The 18,713-nt window shown below is 37.8% G+C and overlaps 1 protein-coding gene and 1 pseudogene across 2 annotated transcripts in view; one reads left to right on the top strand and one right to left on the bottom strand.

Moving 5' to 3' along the window:
- Positions 1-18,713, bottom strand: part of TAX1BP1 (Tax1 binding protein 1) — an 88,307-nt gene that overhangs the window by 51,773 nt on the left and 17,821 nt on the right. For both annotated transcript variants that reach the window (XM_067746588.1, XM_067746589.1), the window contains exons 4-5: positions 14,190-14,377; positions 10,532-10,690 (exon numbers count right to left, since the gene is read on the bottom strand). In XM_067746588.1, the coding sequence (XP_067602689.1) occupies positions 10,532-10,690; positions 14,190-14,377 (347 nt within the window). The remainder of the gene's footprint in view (positions 1-10,531; positions 10,691-14,189; positions 14,378-18,713) is intronic.
- Positions 5,910-6,422, top strand: LOC137228606 (endoribonuclease YbeY pseudogene; annotated as a pseudogene).

The following is an 18,713-nucleotide window of genomic DNA, read 5'->3' as shown; positions in this document are numbered from 1 at the left end:
ATGCAAATCAAAACTACAGTGAATGGGGCTTCCCTGGTGGCGCAGTGGTTGAGAGTCCGCCTGACGATGCAGGGGACACGGGTTCGTGCCCCGATCCGGGAGGATCCTACATGCCACGGAGTGGCTGGGCCCGTGAGCCATGGTCGCTGAGCCTGCGCGTCCGGAGCCTGTGCTCCGCAACGGGAGAGGCCCGCGTACCGCAAAAAAAAAAAAAAAAAACTACAGTGAAGTATCACCTCACATCAGTCAGAATGGCCATCAACAAAAAGTCTACAAATAATAAGTGCTGGAGAGGGTGTGGAGAAAAGGCAACCCTCCTACACTGCTGGTGGGAATGTAAACTCATACAGCCACTATGGAGAACAGTATGGGGATTCCTTAAAAAACTAAAAATAGAACTACCATATGATCCAGCAATCCCATTCCGGGGCATATATCTAGAGAAAACCATAATTCGAAAAGATACATGCACCCCAATGTTCAATGCAGCACTATTTACAATAGCCAAGACACGGAAGCAACCTAAATGTCCACTAATGGAGGAATGGATAAAGAAGATGTGATATATATATATATATATATATATACACACATATACATATACATACAGTGGAATATTACTCAGCCATAAAAAAGAATGAAATAATGCCATTTGCAGCAACATAGACAGACTTAAGAGATTATCATACTAAGTGAAGTCAGAAAAAGAAAAATATAATATCACTTATATGTGGAATCTAAAAAAATGATACAAATGAACTTATTTACAAAACAGAAACAGACTCACAGACTTCAGAAACAAACTTTATGGGGACATCACTGGTGGCTCAGTGGTTAAGAATCCGTCTGCCGATACAGGGGACACGGGTTCAAGCCCTGGTCCGGGAAGATCCCACATGCCGTGGAGCAACTAAGCCTGTGCGCCACAACTACTGAGCCTGCGCTCCACAACTACTGAGTCCGTGCGCCACAGCTACTGAGCCTGTGCTCTAGAGCCTGCAAGCCACAACTACTGAGCCCGCATGCCACAACTACCGAAGCCCGCGCACCTAGAGCCTGTGCTCCACAACAAGAGAAGCCACTGCAAGGAGAAGCCCACGCACTGCAACGAAGAGTAGCCCCTGCTTGCCGCAACTAGAAAAGGCCCGCGTGCAGCAGCGAAGACCCAACACAGTAAAAATAAATAAATAAATAAATAAAATTAAAAAAAAAATTATGGTTACCAAAGGGGAAATGTTGGGAGGAAGGATAAATTAGGAGTTTGGGATTAACATACATACACCACTATATATAAAATAGATAATCAACAAGGACCTACTGAAGAACACAGGGAACTCTACTCAATATTCTGTAATAACCTATATGGGATAAGAATCTGAAAAAGAATGTATAAATAAATACATATATGTGTGTGTGTGTGTGTGTGTGTCTGTGTGTGTGTGTGTACAACTGAATCACTTTTCTGTATACCTGAAATAACACAACATTGTAAATCAACTATACTCCAGAAAGGTGGGGGCGGGTGCGGACCGAGAGGCGGGGGATGTCACAGGGCCAGCCCCACAGGCCCCTCTCCCGGGGGGGCCGTGTAGGGCCGGAGGGGCGGCGGACACATCCGCATCCGGGTCCTCCGCCACCCTCGGCGCGGGGGGTGGGCCGGGGTTCCCGGGCGCTCGCGGCCCTTGCGCTCTTCAAAAAGAAAAAAAAAAAAAAACTATACTCCAATATTAAAAAAAAATTAAATATAAATAAATAAATGGTTAAAAAAAAATTCTAGCTTTACAAGAGAATTCCAGATCCAAAGGATTAAATTTTTTTGGTTGGAGTAGAAAAAGGAGAGGGAAGAAAGGCTACAAATATATCTATAAATGCCTAAGTTATTTCCTGAACATGTATACATTCCACAGACAAGTACCTTTTTTTATTTTTTATTTATTTATGGCTGTGTTGGGTCTTTGTTGCTGTGCGGGCTTCTCATTGCAGTGGCTTCCCTTGTTGCAGAGCACGGGCTCTAGGCACGTGGGCTTTAGTAGTTGTGGCTTGCAGGCTCTACAGCACAGGCTCAGTAGTTGTGGCACACGGGCTTAGTTGCTCCGTGGCATGTGGGATCTTCCCAGACCAGGGATCGAACCCGTGTCCCCTACACTGTCAGGCGGATTCTTAACCACTGCGCCACCGGGGAAGTCCCGACAAGTAACTTTTAATGTTGGGTTTCACATACGTTTTTAAAGAAGAAGAAAAAATTTAGGATGGTATAATTTTACTTATATTAAGTTGCTTTTTTAATTAAAATTGAATGATTTACTTTACACCAGATCAATGGAACAGAAAAGAGACCCAGCAATAAACGCATGCATATGTGTTCAATCAATCTATCAATACAACAAAGGAACCAAGAATATACAATAGGAAAAGGGTACTCTCTTCAACAAATCATCCTGGGAAAACTGGACAGCCACATGCAAAACAATGAAACTGGACCACCATCTTAAACCATACACAAAAATTAATTCAAGTGAATAAAAGACTTAAATTTAAGACTTGAAACCATAAAACTCCTAGGAGAGAACACAGGGGGTAATACGCTCCTTGACCCTGGTCTTAGCAATGAATTTTTGGATTTGATACCAAAAGCAAAAATAAACAAGCAGGACTACATCAAACTAAAAAAGGTTCCGCACAGCAAAGGAAACCACCAACAAAATGAAAAAGCAACCTCTGAAATTGGAGGAAATATTTGCAAATCAAATATCTGATAAGAGGTTAATATCCAAAATTATATTTAAAGAATTCACACAACTCAATAGCCACCCCCCGCAATAAAAACCCCACAATCCAATTTAAAAATTGGCAGAGGAACGGAAAAGACATTTTCTTCGAAATACAACACATGAATGGCCAACAAGCACATGAAAAGGTGCTCAGGTACATGAAAAGGTGCTCAAAATCAGGGAAATGCAAATCAAAGCCACAATGCATATCAGCTCACACCTATCAGAATGGCTGTCATCAAAAAGACAAGGGATAGGACTTTCCTGGAGGCGCAGTGGTTAAGAATCCGCCTGCCAATGCAGGGGACACGGGTTCGAGCCCTGCTCCGGGTAGGTCCCACATGCCGTGGAGCAACTAAGCCTGCGTGCCACGACTACTGAAGCCCGTGCTCAACAAGAGAAGCCACCGCAATGAGAAGCATGTGCACCGCAAAGAAGAGTAGCTCCCGTTCACAACTAGAGAAAGCCCGCAAGCAGCAACAAAGACCCAGTGCAACCAAAAATAAATAAATAAAAATTAAAAAAAAAAAAGACAATGGATAACAAAATACTGGTGAAGATGTGGAGAAAAGGGAACCCTTGTGCACTGTTGGTGGAAATGTAAACTGGTGCAGGCACCATGCAAAAGCCAATACAGAATGAAAACTATACCGTATGATTCAGCAATCCCACTTCTGGGTATGTACCCAAAGGAAATGAAAACAGGATATGGAAGAGATTTATCTGCACTCTCATGTTCACTGCAGCATATTCACAACAATCAAGATAAAGAAACAACCTAAATGTATATCAGTGGATGAATGGATACAGAAAATGTGGTACATAAATACAATGGAATACTATTCAGTCATGAGAAAGAAGAAAATCCTGCTATTTGCAACAACATGGATGGACCTTGAGAGCATTATGCTAAGTGAAATATGCCAAACAAATACTGCATGGTATCTACTTATATGAAGAATCTAAATAAAAAGTCAAACTCATAGAAAAAGAATAGAAAAGTGGGTGCCAGGGGCTGAGGGGTGGGGAGCGGGGAGGTTGATAAAAGGGGACAAAGTTTTAGCTATAAGATGAATAAAGTCAGGGGATCTAATGTATAACATTGTGACTACAGTTAACAACACTATAATGTATAAGTGAAATTTGCTGAGAGAAAAATGTTCTCCTCTCTCTCTCTCTCTCTCTCTCTCTCTCTCTCACACACACACACACACACACAAAGGGTAAATAGGGGAATTCCCTGGAGGCCCAGTGGTTAGGACTCCATGCTTCCACTGCAGGGGGCATGGGTTCGATCCCTGGTCTGGGAACTAACATCCCATAAGCCATGGGGGGCAGCCAAAAAAAAAAAAAAAAGATAAATATGTAGTTGAAAATGTGTTAATTAATTAGATGGGAGGAATCCTTTCACAAGGATTCTTTTCACAATCCTTTCCTTTATACATATTCAAATCATCATTATGTACACTTTAAATATCTTAAAATTTCATCAATTACACCTGAACTGAATGAAAAATACTCAATGCTACAAGTCTTGTGAAACAAACTATAAAAAATGCTTCATGTACCTAGGGGCAGGACAGGAATAAAGATGCAAACGTAGAGAATGGACTTGAGGACACGGGGAGGGGGAAGCTGGGACGAAGTGAGAGAGTGGCACTGACATATATACACTACCAAATGTAAAAGAGATAGCTAGTGGGAAGCAGCCGCATAGCACAGGGAGATCAGCTTGGTGCTTTGTGACCACCTAGAGGGGTGGGATAGGGAGGGTGGGAGGGAGATGCAAGAGGGAGGGGATATGCGGATATGCGTATGCACATAGCTGATTCACTTTGTTATACAGCAGAAACTAACACACCACTGTAAAGCAATTATACTCCAATAAAGATGTTAAAAAACAATGCTTCATGTTACACCTCTGTATTAGTCTATACAAGATTATGAGCTAGTTCAAAGTATATAAATATATTTTAGAAACAAAGTATTATGAATTTCTGAAACTATTACTTAGCAAATCAGGTGCAAAATGAAAGTAATTGGCTTTAAAGAAACGTATTGCTAAATACATTAAATTACTCATTAAAATTAAGCCTTTGTGTCTTCTCAATAAAAAACCGGTAAAAGAGAATTAGAAATTCAATGATATCCTAACTTCAAAATTGGTTTTTAGCAATTCTACACATTAGATAGATAGATAGATAGATAGACATAAGCAACTGGGGCGATCCATACATTAAGCAGTTTAAATGCCTTAAACTACCTCTGTCCAAAACCAGGTATCCAACGCAAGGAAAAAGAAAGCCAAAAATATAAAGATAGTTGCAGAGGTCCACACTAGCCAGAGCCACCATCATAATGAGAGATCTTTCATGTTCTCTCACTCCTATACCTATGATAACTCCCAAATGCCTGGTAATGTCTCAAGGTACCCTACCTAGTTTGTGAAACTTAAGAACCAAAACAATATGAACATATACAATAGTTCATAACATGCTCCTCATATTGTTTAAGCAATATTGACTTAGTACCCCACAAAAGAAATTGGTTTTAAATTATCTTGAAGTACATCTTAAGTTACCAATATTCAAGTTAAGAATATAATTTACTTTATGGAAAAAACTCAATTCATAGTTTAGGCACCAAAAAATTATAAACTAAACTAACTAGAAAACTTAACAGGATCACAGCCCATTTTAGTCCTACTTGGAAAACAAGATTCAATACCATCAATTTTCAATCTTCTAATTTCAAATATATATCTAGTTTTCAATCTTCTAATTTCAAGTATATATCTAGCACTCCAAAACAAAAACAAGAACACACGGAATATACATACAACCTGCTAATTTTTACATAAGTCTAATTAAATGTAAAGTTGGGGGTTAAAAACCTAATACAATGGGATATTATGTGACATTAAAAAGAACGAACTGCTTACACATACTATAAAATGGTGAAGCTTGAAAACATAAGTGAAAGAAGCTAGTCACAAAAGGCCACATATTATTTCATTTGTATGCAATGTCCAAATCATGCAAATCCATAGAGACGGAAACTTAGATTAGTGGCTGCCTGGGACTTGTGGGAAATAAAGAGTGACGACAAATAGGTACAAGATTTCTTTTGGGGCGGGTGATGAGCTTGGTGCTGAGGAACCTGCAGCGGGCAGTGCCCGAGGCGGGCGCGGCTCCGTGAGAAGGTGCAGGCAGTGCGGAGAGCCCTGTGGGTGCAGAGGTTCGACCTGGGGGTCGTCTGTGTCGACAACAGATTCAGCCGATTAATACAATCTACACAAACAAAAATACCCCAACAGATGTGCTTTCCTTTCCATTTCACGAGGATCTGAAAGCAGGCAAAATTCCCCAGCCTGATTTTCCAGATTACTATAATTTAGGAGACATTTTCCTGGGAGTAGAGTATATCTTCCAGCACTGCAAAGAAAATGAAGATTCCTATGACATCCTGACTGTGACTGCCACCCACGGGCTCTGTCACCTGCTGAGCTTCACACACAGCACGGAGGCCGAGTGGCAGAAGCGGTACCAGAAGGAGAAGCAGGTTCTCAAGGAGCTGAGCAGGCACACAGGGACCAGGTTTCCGCCCCTGAGCAGGGGCCTCTTCTGACTGAAGTGTCACAGTGTGAATGAAAGGTGGATTCCCCCCCCTTGGGCCCCAAGGATCAGGGGTCCCCCACGCTGAGGTCCCTGCTGGCCACTGCTGTCCTGTGGGGCTGCAGAAGTGCCAGCCCTAGCAGGTGCTGAATTCTATGAGTGGAACCTGCCTCTTAAAACACTAGAGAAATTTCCACTCATTTCTTTGTTCAGGACACAGGTAGGTGTGTTATTTTCAGTGTTGTAAATAAAATAGTTCTAAGTGCTCAGAAAAAAAAAAATTTATTTTGGGGGTTCTAAAACTAGGTTATGGTAATGGTTGCACAATTCTATAAATATAATAAAAACAACTGAATTTTATACTTTAAAGTGATGAACTTTGGGGGTATGTAAATTACATCTCAACAAAGCTGTTTTTAAAAAAGATCAATTAGATAAGCCCTCAGCAGTAGGTATAGTGTGTCATTAAGAACACTGGTATAGTATACAGTGTGATTAAGAGCACTGGCTGGAGCCAGACTGCCTGCCTGTACCACTTATATAAACTGTTCAATTGTAGGCAGGTTAAGTAACCTACACTTCATAGTATAAAGAGAGTTAACAGACATAAAAACACTCAGAATAGCACCTGGCTTACATTAAGTATTATATGCGTTACTCTTATTAATCAGCCTTTTACAAGAGAGAAAAATCCACACTTCTTTGAAGTTGAACTAAAAATGAATGTAAAAATTACCCTTAATGAAAATTGTTACTTTTTAAATTTAGAGTGTACATGAATAATGGAACATACATATCACATTAAAATAATCTAGGGGAAATACAATATATAAATTATAGCTCTCAATTTATAAATATTATTTGGTTTCAGTTTTAATCTACTTTGTAATCCTACCTTATACCTTCAAGGAGCCAACGTTAAATGTAATTAAACGCATCACTTATACCAATTGGTTTTGATAATCTTAACTTGTCCAATTCTTTTAATTTACAAAATGAGTGTTCCCTCTAGTGGTATTTTACAATGAGAAAAGTCAATGTTTACAAAAGATGGAAGATTTTATTTATAAACATTAAATTATTATAAACATTTAACTGTTTTAGTATTTGTCAAGTATTGAATGGGTAATAAGTTAATCAATCATATTTTATAAAACAATGAAAATGCAATATATTTCTTCTACCATGAAGAAACTGAAGTTCTCTACAGATCATTCCTAGTATACTATTATAAAATTTTAAATGACTGGTAAATATCTTAATAGTCCTTCAGATATTCAGAGGCTATATACTCATACCTCAAAGAGAAGCCCTTTAGGACTATTATATGAAGATCGTTTTTCAGAATTCATACCATGGAATAGATTTTAAACATATGCCAAGAAATGTCACAGATTTAATAAGCCACGCAACTAACCCGGGTGTGAAAGTTCCTGAGCTGTTCTAACTGCCCAGCAGGCCTCCCTGATTAAGATGGAGACTATAATTTTGGAAGTAAAAAGCAAATTCATAAAAAACTAGAAGCCCCACAACTAGGAACAAAGAAGAACTCTCTCTCCTGGCAAGCATGTTATTTTATCCCCAGAAATAAGCAGTTGCCAAAATATAACTCATAATTGTTTATATGTAACATTATACAAGTATTATCAATACTTTTAAAATCTCGGGAAAAGGCTGTCAATTTCTATTCCTCTTGGATGACACTCTTCATATTTTAGTTCTTCCTCGATGATTCTCTGGTCTATCACTATGAAAGGTAATACAACAATATAGCTACTTAAAGTTAGTGAGCATCTATTACGTAACCAATACCATTCTAGGTCCTTTTATCACCATTTTCTACAGTATAACATATTTTTAAAAATCACTTCCACATACTTCATCTTCCCAGAGAGTATATTCCAATGGAAGGATAGCAGCAAGGAAGAAGTGCCTTTCAAGATTAGTGACTGTCATCAAGATTTATGAGTTGCCATAAAAACTTCCAAAGATCTCTTCTGGGCACCACAGCCACAATCTCCTACAGATTTTGCTTCATTAATCCCTTGACCTCAATCTACCACTTTCTCAACCTAAGTCTATCAGAATAATCTTTAGTCTTGCCTGTAGTGCTTAACCCCTTGTCACCTGGACAGCAGAGAGAACCTGAGACTGTTTAAATCTCAGCTAATACTCGACTGAACCAGAGAAATGGCCTAATGTACATCAGTATTTCTCGCAATTAAAGGCCTCTCATTCTGCCATTCCTACTCTTGCAAATCAACCTTTCTTCCCTTGGATTTCAAGGCGATGAGAGTCTAACCTTAAAGGCCATATTTCAGGGTATTCTTGATCTCATGGGCTAAGTTCATGCTGTAATGGGCCACTTTAGAAAACTATCAAATCCAGGTACAAACATCGAGAGAAATGCGTGAAGAATAGAAAGAGAAGGGTAAGAATTATACAAAGGATAGCAAAGGAGTTATAACAATTGAATTAAAAATTTAGCTGAATGTCCTAATAGTCAAGCTAGGCACATACAATGAGATTTTATCATAACATTTATAATATAATATTTGGTACACCTGCTTAAAAAGTTCAAATTTAAAAAGTGGTTCCTTGAGGGCTTCCCTGGTGGTGCAGTGTCTGAGAGCCTGCCTGCCAATGCGGGGGACACGGGTTCGAGCACTGACCCGAGCAGATCCTACATGCTGCGGAGCAGCTGGGCCACAACTACTAAAGCCCGCGCGCCGTGCTCCGCTATAGGAGAAGCCACTGCAGTGAGAAGCTTGTGCACCGGAAATAAAAAAAAAAAAAAAAAAAAAAAGGTGGTTCCTTGGACTTCCCTGGTGGTCCAGTGGTTAAGACTTCTGCGCTTCCACTGCAGGGGGCACTGATTCAATCCCTGGTTGGGGAACTAAGATCCCACATGCCCCACAGTACCCACCCCCCCTCCAAAAAAAAAAAAAAAAAAGTGGTTTCTTAACCAAATAGAGTATCTTACTCCTACTGTAGGATACTCCTACTGCAGGACTGCAAGTATTCCCCAAGAGTAAAATTGGGGGAATAACTGTATTTTAAACTAAAAAGGCTAATGGTAACAAGGACAGAAGACTTTACAGATGTTTATAAGGAGATTCACAACTGTATACATTGCTATAAGTTATGTTTACCCTCTAACTCAAATAAGCAATCCTCAAACAAACAGAATAAGGCTAAAAAAATCTTTTCAGCTTGAGCCCAGCTGTATTTAATCTCTGCTCAGGTGTGCAATATACAACCACTTCACTGGAGTATAAAACCTATTAAGAATCACTGTACTAATGGTTCAATTAACAATTATTAAGCAACTGTTCTAGGTCTTGCTGCACAAAAGAATAATGGAACAGACCCCATCCTTAGGGAACAATAGATCAATCCTGTCAATGGACATTAGCATATCCAACTAGTTACAACATATGTGAGACTGTGGTATGTATAATCATAATCTGTGCAAGTTTGTCAAAACTAACAAATTTTCTTATGAAAATATTAAATAAATTAGGTGATTGTTTTTTCCCATTGTTTTTGGCTACTGACTTAAATCCATTTGTATCTCTAATCAAGCCACACTGTTTTACACTTATACTTCTTTTTTTCTTATACTTATACTTTTCTTATACTTCTTTTTTTCTAGATTAAGAAATTGTGCCAATTTTTAATTAGGTGGTTTTTAGTATAATTTATTGCATTTCTCACATCAAGGATTTCAGAATTCTAACATTACATCTTATTTCACTAAATTCTGCTTTTTAGAAGAGTAATTTTAACTACTTTATTCTATTCTTCCCTTTATTCAGTGTTTATCATTCCTAATTGTATTTCTAACCCCTCTCCCCCGAATCAATCAAGTATCCTACAATTAGATGTAAAGCATCTAGAAACAGTTGTCGGGGACAATGTCACAAGCCTGATACCAAAAATCTAAAGTATTTTAACCATTTACAACATAAAAGAGGCTATGACAGAAGGTTGATAGGCTCTGACCTATTCTCATACAAACATCTATCTAAATGCTACTTTTTTCAACATGTGGTCTTCACTCATTTTAACTGGTTCAGTTCCTGAAAAAAGTGGGTTTCAGACAATATACTGTAACTCCGATCAGTTACATAGGACACAACTAACCTTTTGCTCTGCTTGCAGTTGGTCACATCTTTCTTTCTCATGGTTAAGTTCTCTTTCCATTCTTCCAACTTGTTCTCGAAGTTGTGTTGTTTCTTTTTCCAGAACAGCAATTAACTTTAACAGTTCTTCTTTTTCTTTCATGGTTTTCTCAATTTTCAACTATAAAACAGAAAACTCAAATTGTTTTTTTATAATCTTATAATACATTACTAATTCAGTTTTCCATTTCAAAAAAATAGTGAAGAAATTTGCAGAAAGAACTTTTACATACTATCTACTTCATATCAATCAGACTCTTTTAGTCTTCAGTTAGAAAAATTCATGAATCATAAACTTAAACCATTTTTTGGTTGGGCAAAGAAAAAAACATTACAAGAAGGTATAAAAGTAATGAATTTTATTATGAAGTTGCCTGCTAATCACTTTTCAAATCAGTACTAAAAATGAGGCATATTAAGTTTCATAAGTGACTTAATTCTGGGCTGTTCTTATTTTGGGTAATAATCAAGGAGAAAAATGTGTACCTCTTCTTGAATGCAAATCTATGGGAAATCTTTGAATCTATTAAGAACTTCCTTGTGTGTTACATAAGGCCTTCATCTATGGGATTACTGTGAAAAGTTCTTTAAGGTACTAAGGAATAAGTTTCTATATGTATAAAATGGCCTCTATTTAGCTAAATTAAAAGAAACTTTGTAAGTAAATGCAAATTTTAGGACAAAAATGCACATTGTAACATATTAACAATATAATTGACTCTTACATGAACACTAAGTTACTTAGTTCAGGAAAATCTAAAACTCCAGTATTCTAAAAATTACCAAATTAAGGGACCTAAAATAGTAAATAAAATGGTTAATATTTCTCTTACAGCAAGAAGTCTGATTCTATTAAAAAAAAAAAGAAGTCTGATTCTAACAAGGGAAGAATGGAGACTCAGAGGGAAAACTTCACAAAGGAGGCATCATACATTTAGCTAAAATAAAATGTTTTCCCCCAATAAACCCCAAGTCACTTTTCCAGGGTCATGGAATCAAACTCTAATTAAACTCTAAAATGGCTCTTATGAAAGTTAAAGAACTGTAAAATTTTTAAATGACCCATCTATCTCTTCCATCAGACTAAATGAAAATGACAGGAGTAAATGCCCTCAAAAGAGAAAAGTTTGGGCTTCCCTGGTGGTGCAGTGGTTGAGAGTCCGCCTGCCAATGCAGGGGACACGGGTTCGTGCCCCGGTCTGGGAAGATCCCACATGCCGTGAAGCGGCTGAGCCCGTGAGCCATGGCCGCTGAGCCTGCGCGTCCGGAGCACAGGCTCCGCAACGGGAGAGGCCACAACAGTGAGAGGCCTGTGTACAGCCAAAAAAAAAAGAGAAAAGAGAAAAGTTTACTTACTCACTTAATTTTTTACCTTACCTATTTTTTAAAAAATCATTTTTGGCTCTAAACTTTCTGGCCACTTAAAAATAAAGATACACCTTGACACAGTACAACAGAAACATTATAAAAGAACCATTTTTTCCCAGTGATTCATTTAACTGACACATACTTTAGAGTTCACTGAATCTTAAGTAGAAATGTTTAAAAGGAATTAAAATTATATGAAAGTGTATACAAGTCTAATTCCTGTCCCCAGTTTTGTATTCTGGTATCTTTCGACCATACAAAAAGGTTAAAATTGTACCATGAACACCCATAACCTAAATTCAATAATTATTAATATTTTGCCATATTTACTCTCCCTCTATTTACCTAAGTTTTATTTCTTTTTCTTTCTTTTTTTTGTTAAAGCATTTGAAACATAATTGCAGATACTTCACCCCTAAGTGCACAGGCCAAGCATCTCCTAATAAGTAGTCTTGTATTTAACCACTACCATGATCATAGCTAAGAAAATTAACAATAATTTTATAACACCCAACGGGTAGTCCACAGTTAAAATATACTACACTACCCCCAAGTATCTACTTTTTAGAAATCTAGGATACAACCAAGGTTCACAAACTGAAGGATTGTGGCTCAATCATTCTTAATGACAACAGTGGCCTAGATAATGTCTCACACTTGTACTAATTTGGTGCATTTTTAGTAAAATCATTAAAGATTTTGATAAATGTGGAAATTTAAAAGACTCGTCAAAAAATTGATCAGGATATAAATACCTTATCTCAGAAACATTTACCTAAGAGACAGCATACGTTTTATGAGTAGGAAGAAGAGAACTAAATTGTGCAATGTCCCAATTTACTTGGAGCACAAAAGATAGGTAGATGCCAAAATGCCTGTTGTTTTTCTGTTGGAGGTCCTAAAATCAGGGTGGTCTAACAAGTATCCAAAAAACTGCAATATAAACAGTCACTGCATTCTTCATAAGATCTAGGCTTGTTTCAGCATCTTTGACTAGCATTCAAATACCAGGCTAAAAACCTTGATCATCAGGCGGTTGTCACCACAAAATGTTTTAGTCACCCTATAAAAGTTACATTTCTTTATTTAAGATAAGAGAGGAATTTCTGGAAGGGGAAAGGAAAGATACAGAAAAATTCACAGTAAGTTACTGGTTCCTTCTAACCTTCTTAGTTTGACTGTCTAATATCTATAACCTCTTGTCTTTTTTCTGTAGTCTGTTTTTTAAGATAAATAAAATCAGAGGCATAAAATATTTACATATAAAAAACATCCGAGTATAAAGAATAAGCAATGACTCGCCATAGGCTAAATAGGAATGTAAAATAACCAAAAATGTATACTGAACCAATTAAAGAAGATCTTTTTCACAGAAACTCAATATAACATTCTAATTTTTTAGGTTTAGGGTAAAGACGTTGAGAAATATCTTGAAATAGGAATGCTGTTCTATTTTTTTCCTTCACTAAGTACTAAAAATTAAGACATATGGCATTATTAGACCATCTACACAGAAAATTTCTTTTGATGCAAGTGCAATGACTCCAAAATATTCAGTGAAAAAGAGTGAGAAACTTTTTCACCTTTTTTTTTAAAATTATGGTTAATCCAGCTTACTCATTTGATCAAATAAACAGGAAAAGAAATCATTCTAAAAACGCTGAACCTAAATTATGAGACTGGGACGCTTCACTGATTCACTGCCACACGTGAGACAGAGCATGCTTGTGTTATAGTGAAATGAAGTTCACATCCAATTACAGTTAGACTTACTGCTTCATACCACTTTACCATCAGCTTCACCCCCAAATCTGTATTATTCTACAATCAACAGATTAGGCCATCCCTAAAGAAGAAAGGTTAGGGGGAGGGAACATAAGGAAGTTTTAGGTCTAAACTTTCTCAATAATTACTTATTGCAGATATACTATGCACAAAATACTGATAAGCCTAGGGACAGTCCCTGCCACAGTGAAATCAGTAACATAATTGTGACAGAAAATTTTTTTAAGTATTTCAAAAACAACACTCTAAGTTTATTATTTTAGTTAAAAAGCATTTGATTTTCAGGTTATACTCCTGCATAACCTAAAAATTCTTAAAATGCCAACCAACATGAGCTCTGTTTGTAATTTATCTATGACTGATTTGTCTTTTTTAAAACATTCACTATTTTTAAGTCACAGTTCATAACAAAATAATCCAGTTCATAATATAAATTTATGAATCACCAGCTCACTGTTGGTACCAACCTCAAGAAGGCCAGCTTTTGTGGTCACCACCAACATGTCAGAATTTCCTTCATCTTCCATAGTAAGCAACTCTTCAACTGGAGAAGAAGCTCGAAACTGAAAAGGTGTACTTGCTCCACGAATTTCACCCTTATGGGTAACATAACAGAACTGATAAAATTCTCCATCATCATTTGGAAGGTAATATCCTAAGAGGAAGTTAACAAACAAAAAAAGTATTAAATTTTCTGTTATAAAATTATTTGGATTTAACAAATCCTGCCATATCCTCTCATTTATGACCCTGTTTCTAAGCACTCAGGATATGTCTTTCCTATCTTTCACAAATTATCTATCAAAACTAGACTCTTGGGCTTCCCTGGTGGCGCAGTGGTTGAGAGTCCGCCTGCCGATGCAGGGGACACGGGTTCGTGCCCCGGTCAGGGAAGATCCCACATGCCGCGGAGCGGCTGGGCCCGTGAGCCATGGCCGCTGAGCCTGCGCATCCGGAGCCTGTGCTCTGCAACGGGAGAGGCCACAACAGTGAGAGGCCCGCGTACCGCAAAAAAAAAAAACCTAGACTCTTCTTTCTTCCCTAAATATGCCCATATTTTTCTTATCTTAGGTCTAAGCTTATACTCTCAGAATATTCTTTCCCTGTATCTTCACTAGGGTAAAACCAATTTATCTGGGAGAGTCAAGTATGCAGTTTTCAATGAGAAAGAGGCTGAAGGCGGAGCAATGGAAGAACCAGCATAAAAGCCTAGGAGGACCAGGGGTTGGAATACATCATTTAAAGAAATGTTCCCTCAAATATGACATTAACTAAATGCATAAGAGAGATATTAACAAACGGAATACACTGCACATATGCACTGTGTAAGGGCAGAAAGAGGATGAGGTCTACTGATACAGAACAAAAATAAGCTTTGGAACCACACAGATTTATTCTGGAATTCCAGCTCTGCCACTAATTATTATTTACTTAACCTCCCCGAGCCCAAATTTCTTATCTATAAAAGAAATTTGAAGCCATCTATCTCAAAGTTCCAAAGTACCATGGATTATGTAGTTCTATCATCTAGCCCACTATCTGACAAATTATATGTGTTCAATATTTGTTCCTTCTCTCTTCAGCTCAACTGTTACCCTGTTTTAAATTTTGCTGTATTATCCTAGCTCAAAATTAATCCTCTCCAAATCCCAGCTCAAAATTAATCCTCTCCAAAGCTCCCATGGTATTTTTTACATTAAAAAAAAAAAATCCTCCACCATGTACTTTGCATTACCATTATACACATGCTTTACAGCCTACATCCAGAACTCAGAAATACTAAGGGCAGATTATTAATAAATATAAACATTCTGGAATTCCCCCCAGAATAACCTGAAACAAGGAAGCATTCAATGACTGTGAAACGAACACACAAAGGTGAATATATTCCCCTTATCTTGGATATTAATATCTACCCAGAAATGTGCATTCACTATGCCTATTATTCCTTCATATCTTGAAATTTTTAGCCTCATTATTATGATATTGACTTCACTTGACTTCATTCTTTAAAAAATAGCTGAATTTTGTCCACAGAGGGGAGGGGGCAGAGAAAATATAAGCCTGAAACATCCTGTGGTGCTTAAAAATAAGAAAGAAGCTGTCAAAAAAGAAGGGGGTGGGGGAGTCAAAAAACACAGAAGCCCCCTTGACAGACCTCCCAATAGCCAGAGAAAGCTAAATCAATTTGAGCAACAAAAAAATTATAGCATTAAACTTTATTCCACAGAAGAAAATATATATGCATGAATGAGAAAAGGATGACTCTTTCTAACATAATAATTGCAATTAATAATGTCCAAGAAATGCGAATAGAAAAGCATCATCAGGCAAAAACAACAATAATTACTGTAGGCAAGATCCACTGATGGATACTAAAATTAGTGGGTGAAAGTTTCAGGAGAAACAAGGTATCTCAAAATTGCTCCCCATAATACTGTTAAATCACCAAGGGAATAATACTAACTTTACAGTGGAGAAACCCAGCAGACACCACCTTAACCAAGTGATCAAGACTAATATTACGGGCTTCCCTGGTGGCGCGGTGGTTAAGAATCCACCTGCCAATGCAGGGGACACGGGTTTGAGCCCTGGCCCGGGAAAATCCCACATGCCACAGAGCAACTAAGCCCGTGCACCACAACTACTGAGCCTGAGCTCTAGAGCCCACAAGCCACAACTACCGAGCCCACGTGCCACAACCACTGAAGCCTGCGTGCCTAGAGCCCGTGCTCCGCAACAAGAGAAGCCACGGCCATGAGAATCCCGCGCACCGCAACGAAGAGCAAGCCCACGCGCAGCAACAAAGACCCAACACAGCCAAAAATAAATAAATAAATAAGTTTTTTTTAAAAAGACTAATATTACTGCTAAGAAGACAATCAGACATCAAGTACTCTCTGATACAATGCACTGAAAAGAATACATCATCACTTCTATGATATACTTCCTGAAAATGTATAGCCTCAATCTAATCATGAGAAGCTGTCTGAAAAACTCAAAATGAGGAACATGCTACCAGAACAAAACAAAACTGAACAGTACTCTTCATAAATGTAAAGGTTATGAAAGACAAGGACAGAATGAGGCGCTATCACAGACTGGAGAAGACTATGATGATACGACAACTAAATGCAATGTGGGATTATGGACTGGATCCAGGAACAGAGAAAAGAACACTACAGGAAACACTAGTGAAATCTGAATAAAGTTTGTACTTTAGTCAACAGTGTTGTACCAATGTTGAATTCCTGTTCTTTTAAATAAATGTACTGTGGTTATGCCACATGTTAACATTATGGGAAGCTGGGTGAAGGGTAGATGAAAATTCTGTATACTATTTTTGCAACTTTACATCTAAAATTATTTCAAAATACAAAGTTTTAAAACAAAGTAATACAGGGAATTCCCTGTCGGTCCTTTCCAGTGGTTAGGACTCTGTGCTTCCACTGCAGGGGGGCACAGGTTCGATCCCTGGTTGGGGAACTAAGATCCTGCAAGCCTAGAGGCACAGCCAAAAAAAAGTAATTAAAGGTACATCTAGCAATAAATTTTTGAAGTTTTTAAAAACCCCATCCTCCTACTATCTACTACTAAATCCGCGGCTGAGTAACTTTGCAAAGGCCACTACACTTACTTTTAAAGTTTAAATAGAAAAGAAAAATATAGTTTGACTAATCAGCTCTGGTATCATGGCATTAGAAATTCTACAAACTAGATATTCGAGGTCTGATTTTTTTTAAATCTCACAAAAATAATTCACTAAAAATTATGGTTCAAATACCATTTGAGATACAAGATATAGTTATTCAGAACTGAAATTTAAAGCTACCTAGAAATAGCTCTCCTCAGATCAGTAAAACTGAAAATAAAATAGGAAAATGTAAAAACCAAACTCCAAGTCAAATTTTATAGCCTGTAACATTAGCAATCAAATTATAGTAAACAAATAAGAGTCCATTTAGGAAAACAGTTACATTTATGTACACTTTATTAGTTGTTCTGAGTTTTGCATTTCAGGATTCTCATGACTACTCCACAAAATGAGCAAAATTGTTTGGATCATGCTTAAGATTCCTTCTGGCTCTAATTCTCTATGACTAAATTTTTCATGACTCTATCCTGAGCTCCTTATATAACAAACAAGTTCTAGGCAGGCAGAAGATTTTATTTCTAAATTTCAAAGTAAAAATTATGATGACTTTTCAAAAACATGTAAAACTTAGCTCCCATGAAAATGCTTTTACAATATGAACAGAAATAAACTGGATGCTTTTCTCCTTTTTTTCTAACTGCTTTGAAACTTTCTGCTGTCATAAATAAGCAAATTCATCAGTCACTATAACAAATTCTGTAAGTTTCTTATTTATTATAAGAAAACTAATCACATTAAAAATGACTGGAGGGCTTCCCTGGTGGCACAGCGGTTAAGAATCCACCTGCCAACGCAGGGGACACGGGTTCGATCCCTGGTCCAGGAAGATGCCACATGCTGCAGAGCAACTAAGCCCGTGTGCCACAACAACTGAGCCTGAGCTCTAGAGCCTGCGAGCCACAACTACTGAGCCTGCATGCTGCAACTACTGAAGCCTGCACACCTAGAGCCCGTGCTCCGCAACAAGAGAAGCCACTGCAATGAGAAGTCCGTGCACTGCAACGAAGAGTAGCCCCTGCTCACCGCAACTAGAGAAAGCCCGCGCGCAGCAACAAAGACCCAATGCAGCCAAAAATAAATAAATGAATGAATGAATTTTTAAAAGTAGATTAAAAAAAAGAATGACTGGAAATAAAACCACAACTTTTAAGAACAAATATCTTAAAAACAAAATCAGTTCCAATATACACACTTGAATTTGATTATCTAAAAAAAGGCTATGAATTAAAAGATAAACTACAGGGCTTCCCTGGTGGCGCAGTGGTTGAGAGTCCGCCTGACGATGCAGTGGATACAGGTTCATGCCCCGTTCCGGGAAGATCCCACATGCCGCAGA

This window comes from Pseudorca crassidens, chromosome 8 (assembly GCF_039906515.1).
Source record: "Pseudorca crassidens isolate mPseCra1 chromosome 8, mPseCra1.hap1, whole genome shotgun sequence".
Classification (NCBI taxonomy): domain Eukaryota; kingdom Metazoa; phylum Chordata; class Mammalia; order Artiodactyla; family Delphinidae; genus Pseudorca; species Pseudorca crassidens.
The sequence above is the reverse complement of the archived record's forward strand: the minus strand, read 5'-3'. Positions and strand labels throughout refer to the sequence as shown.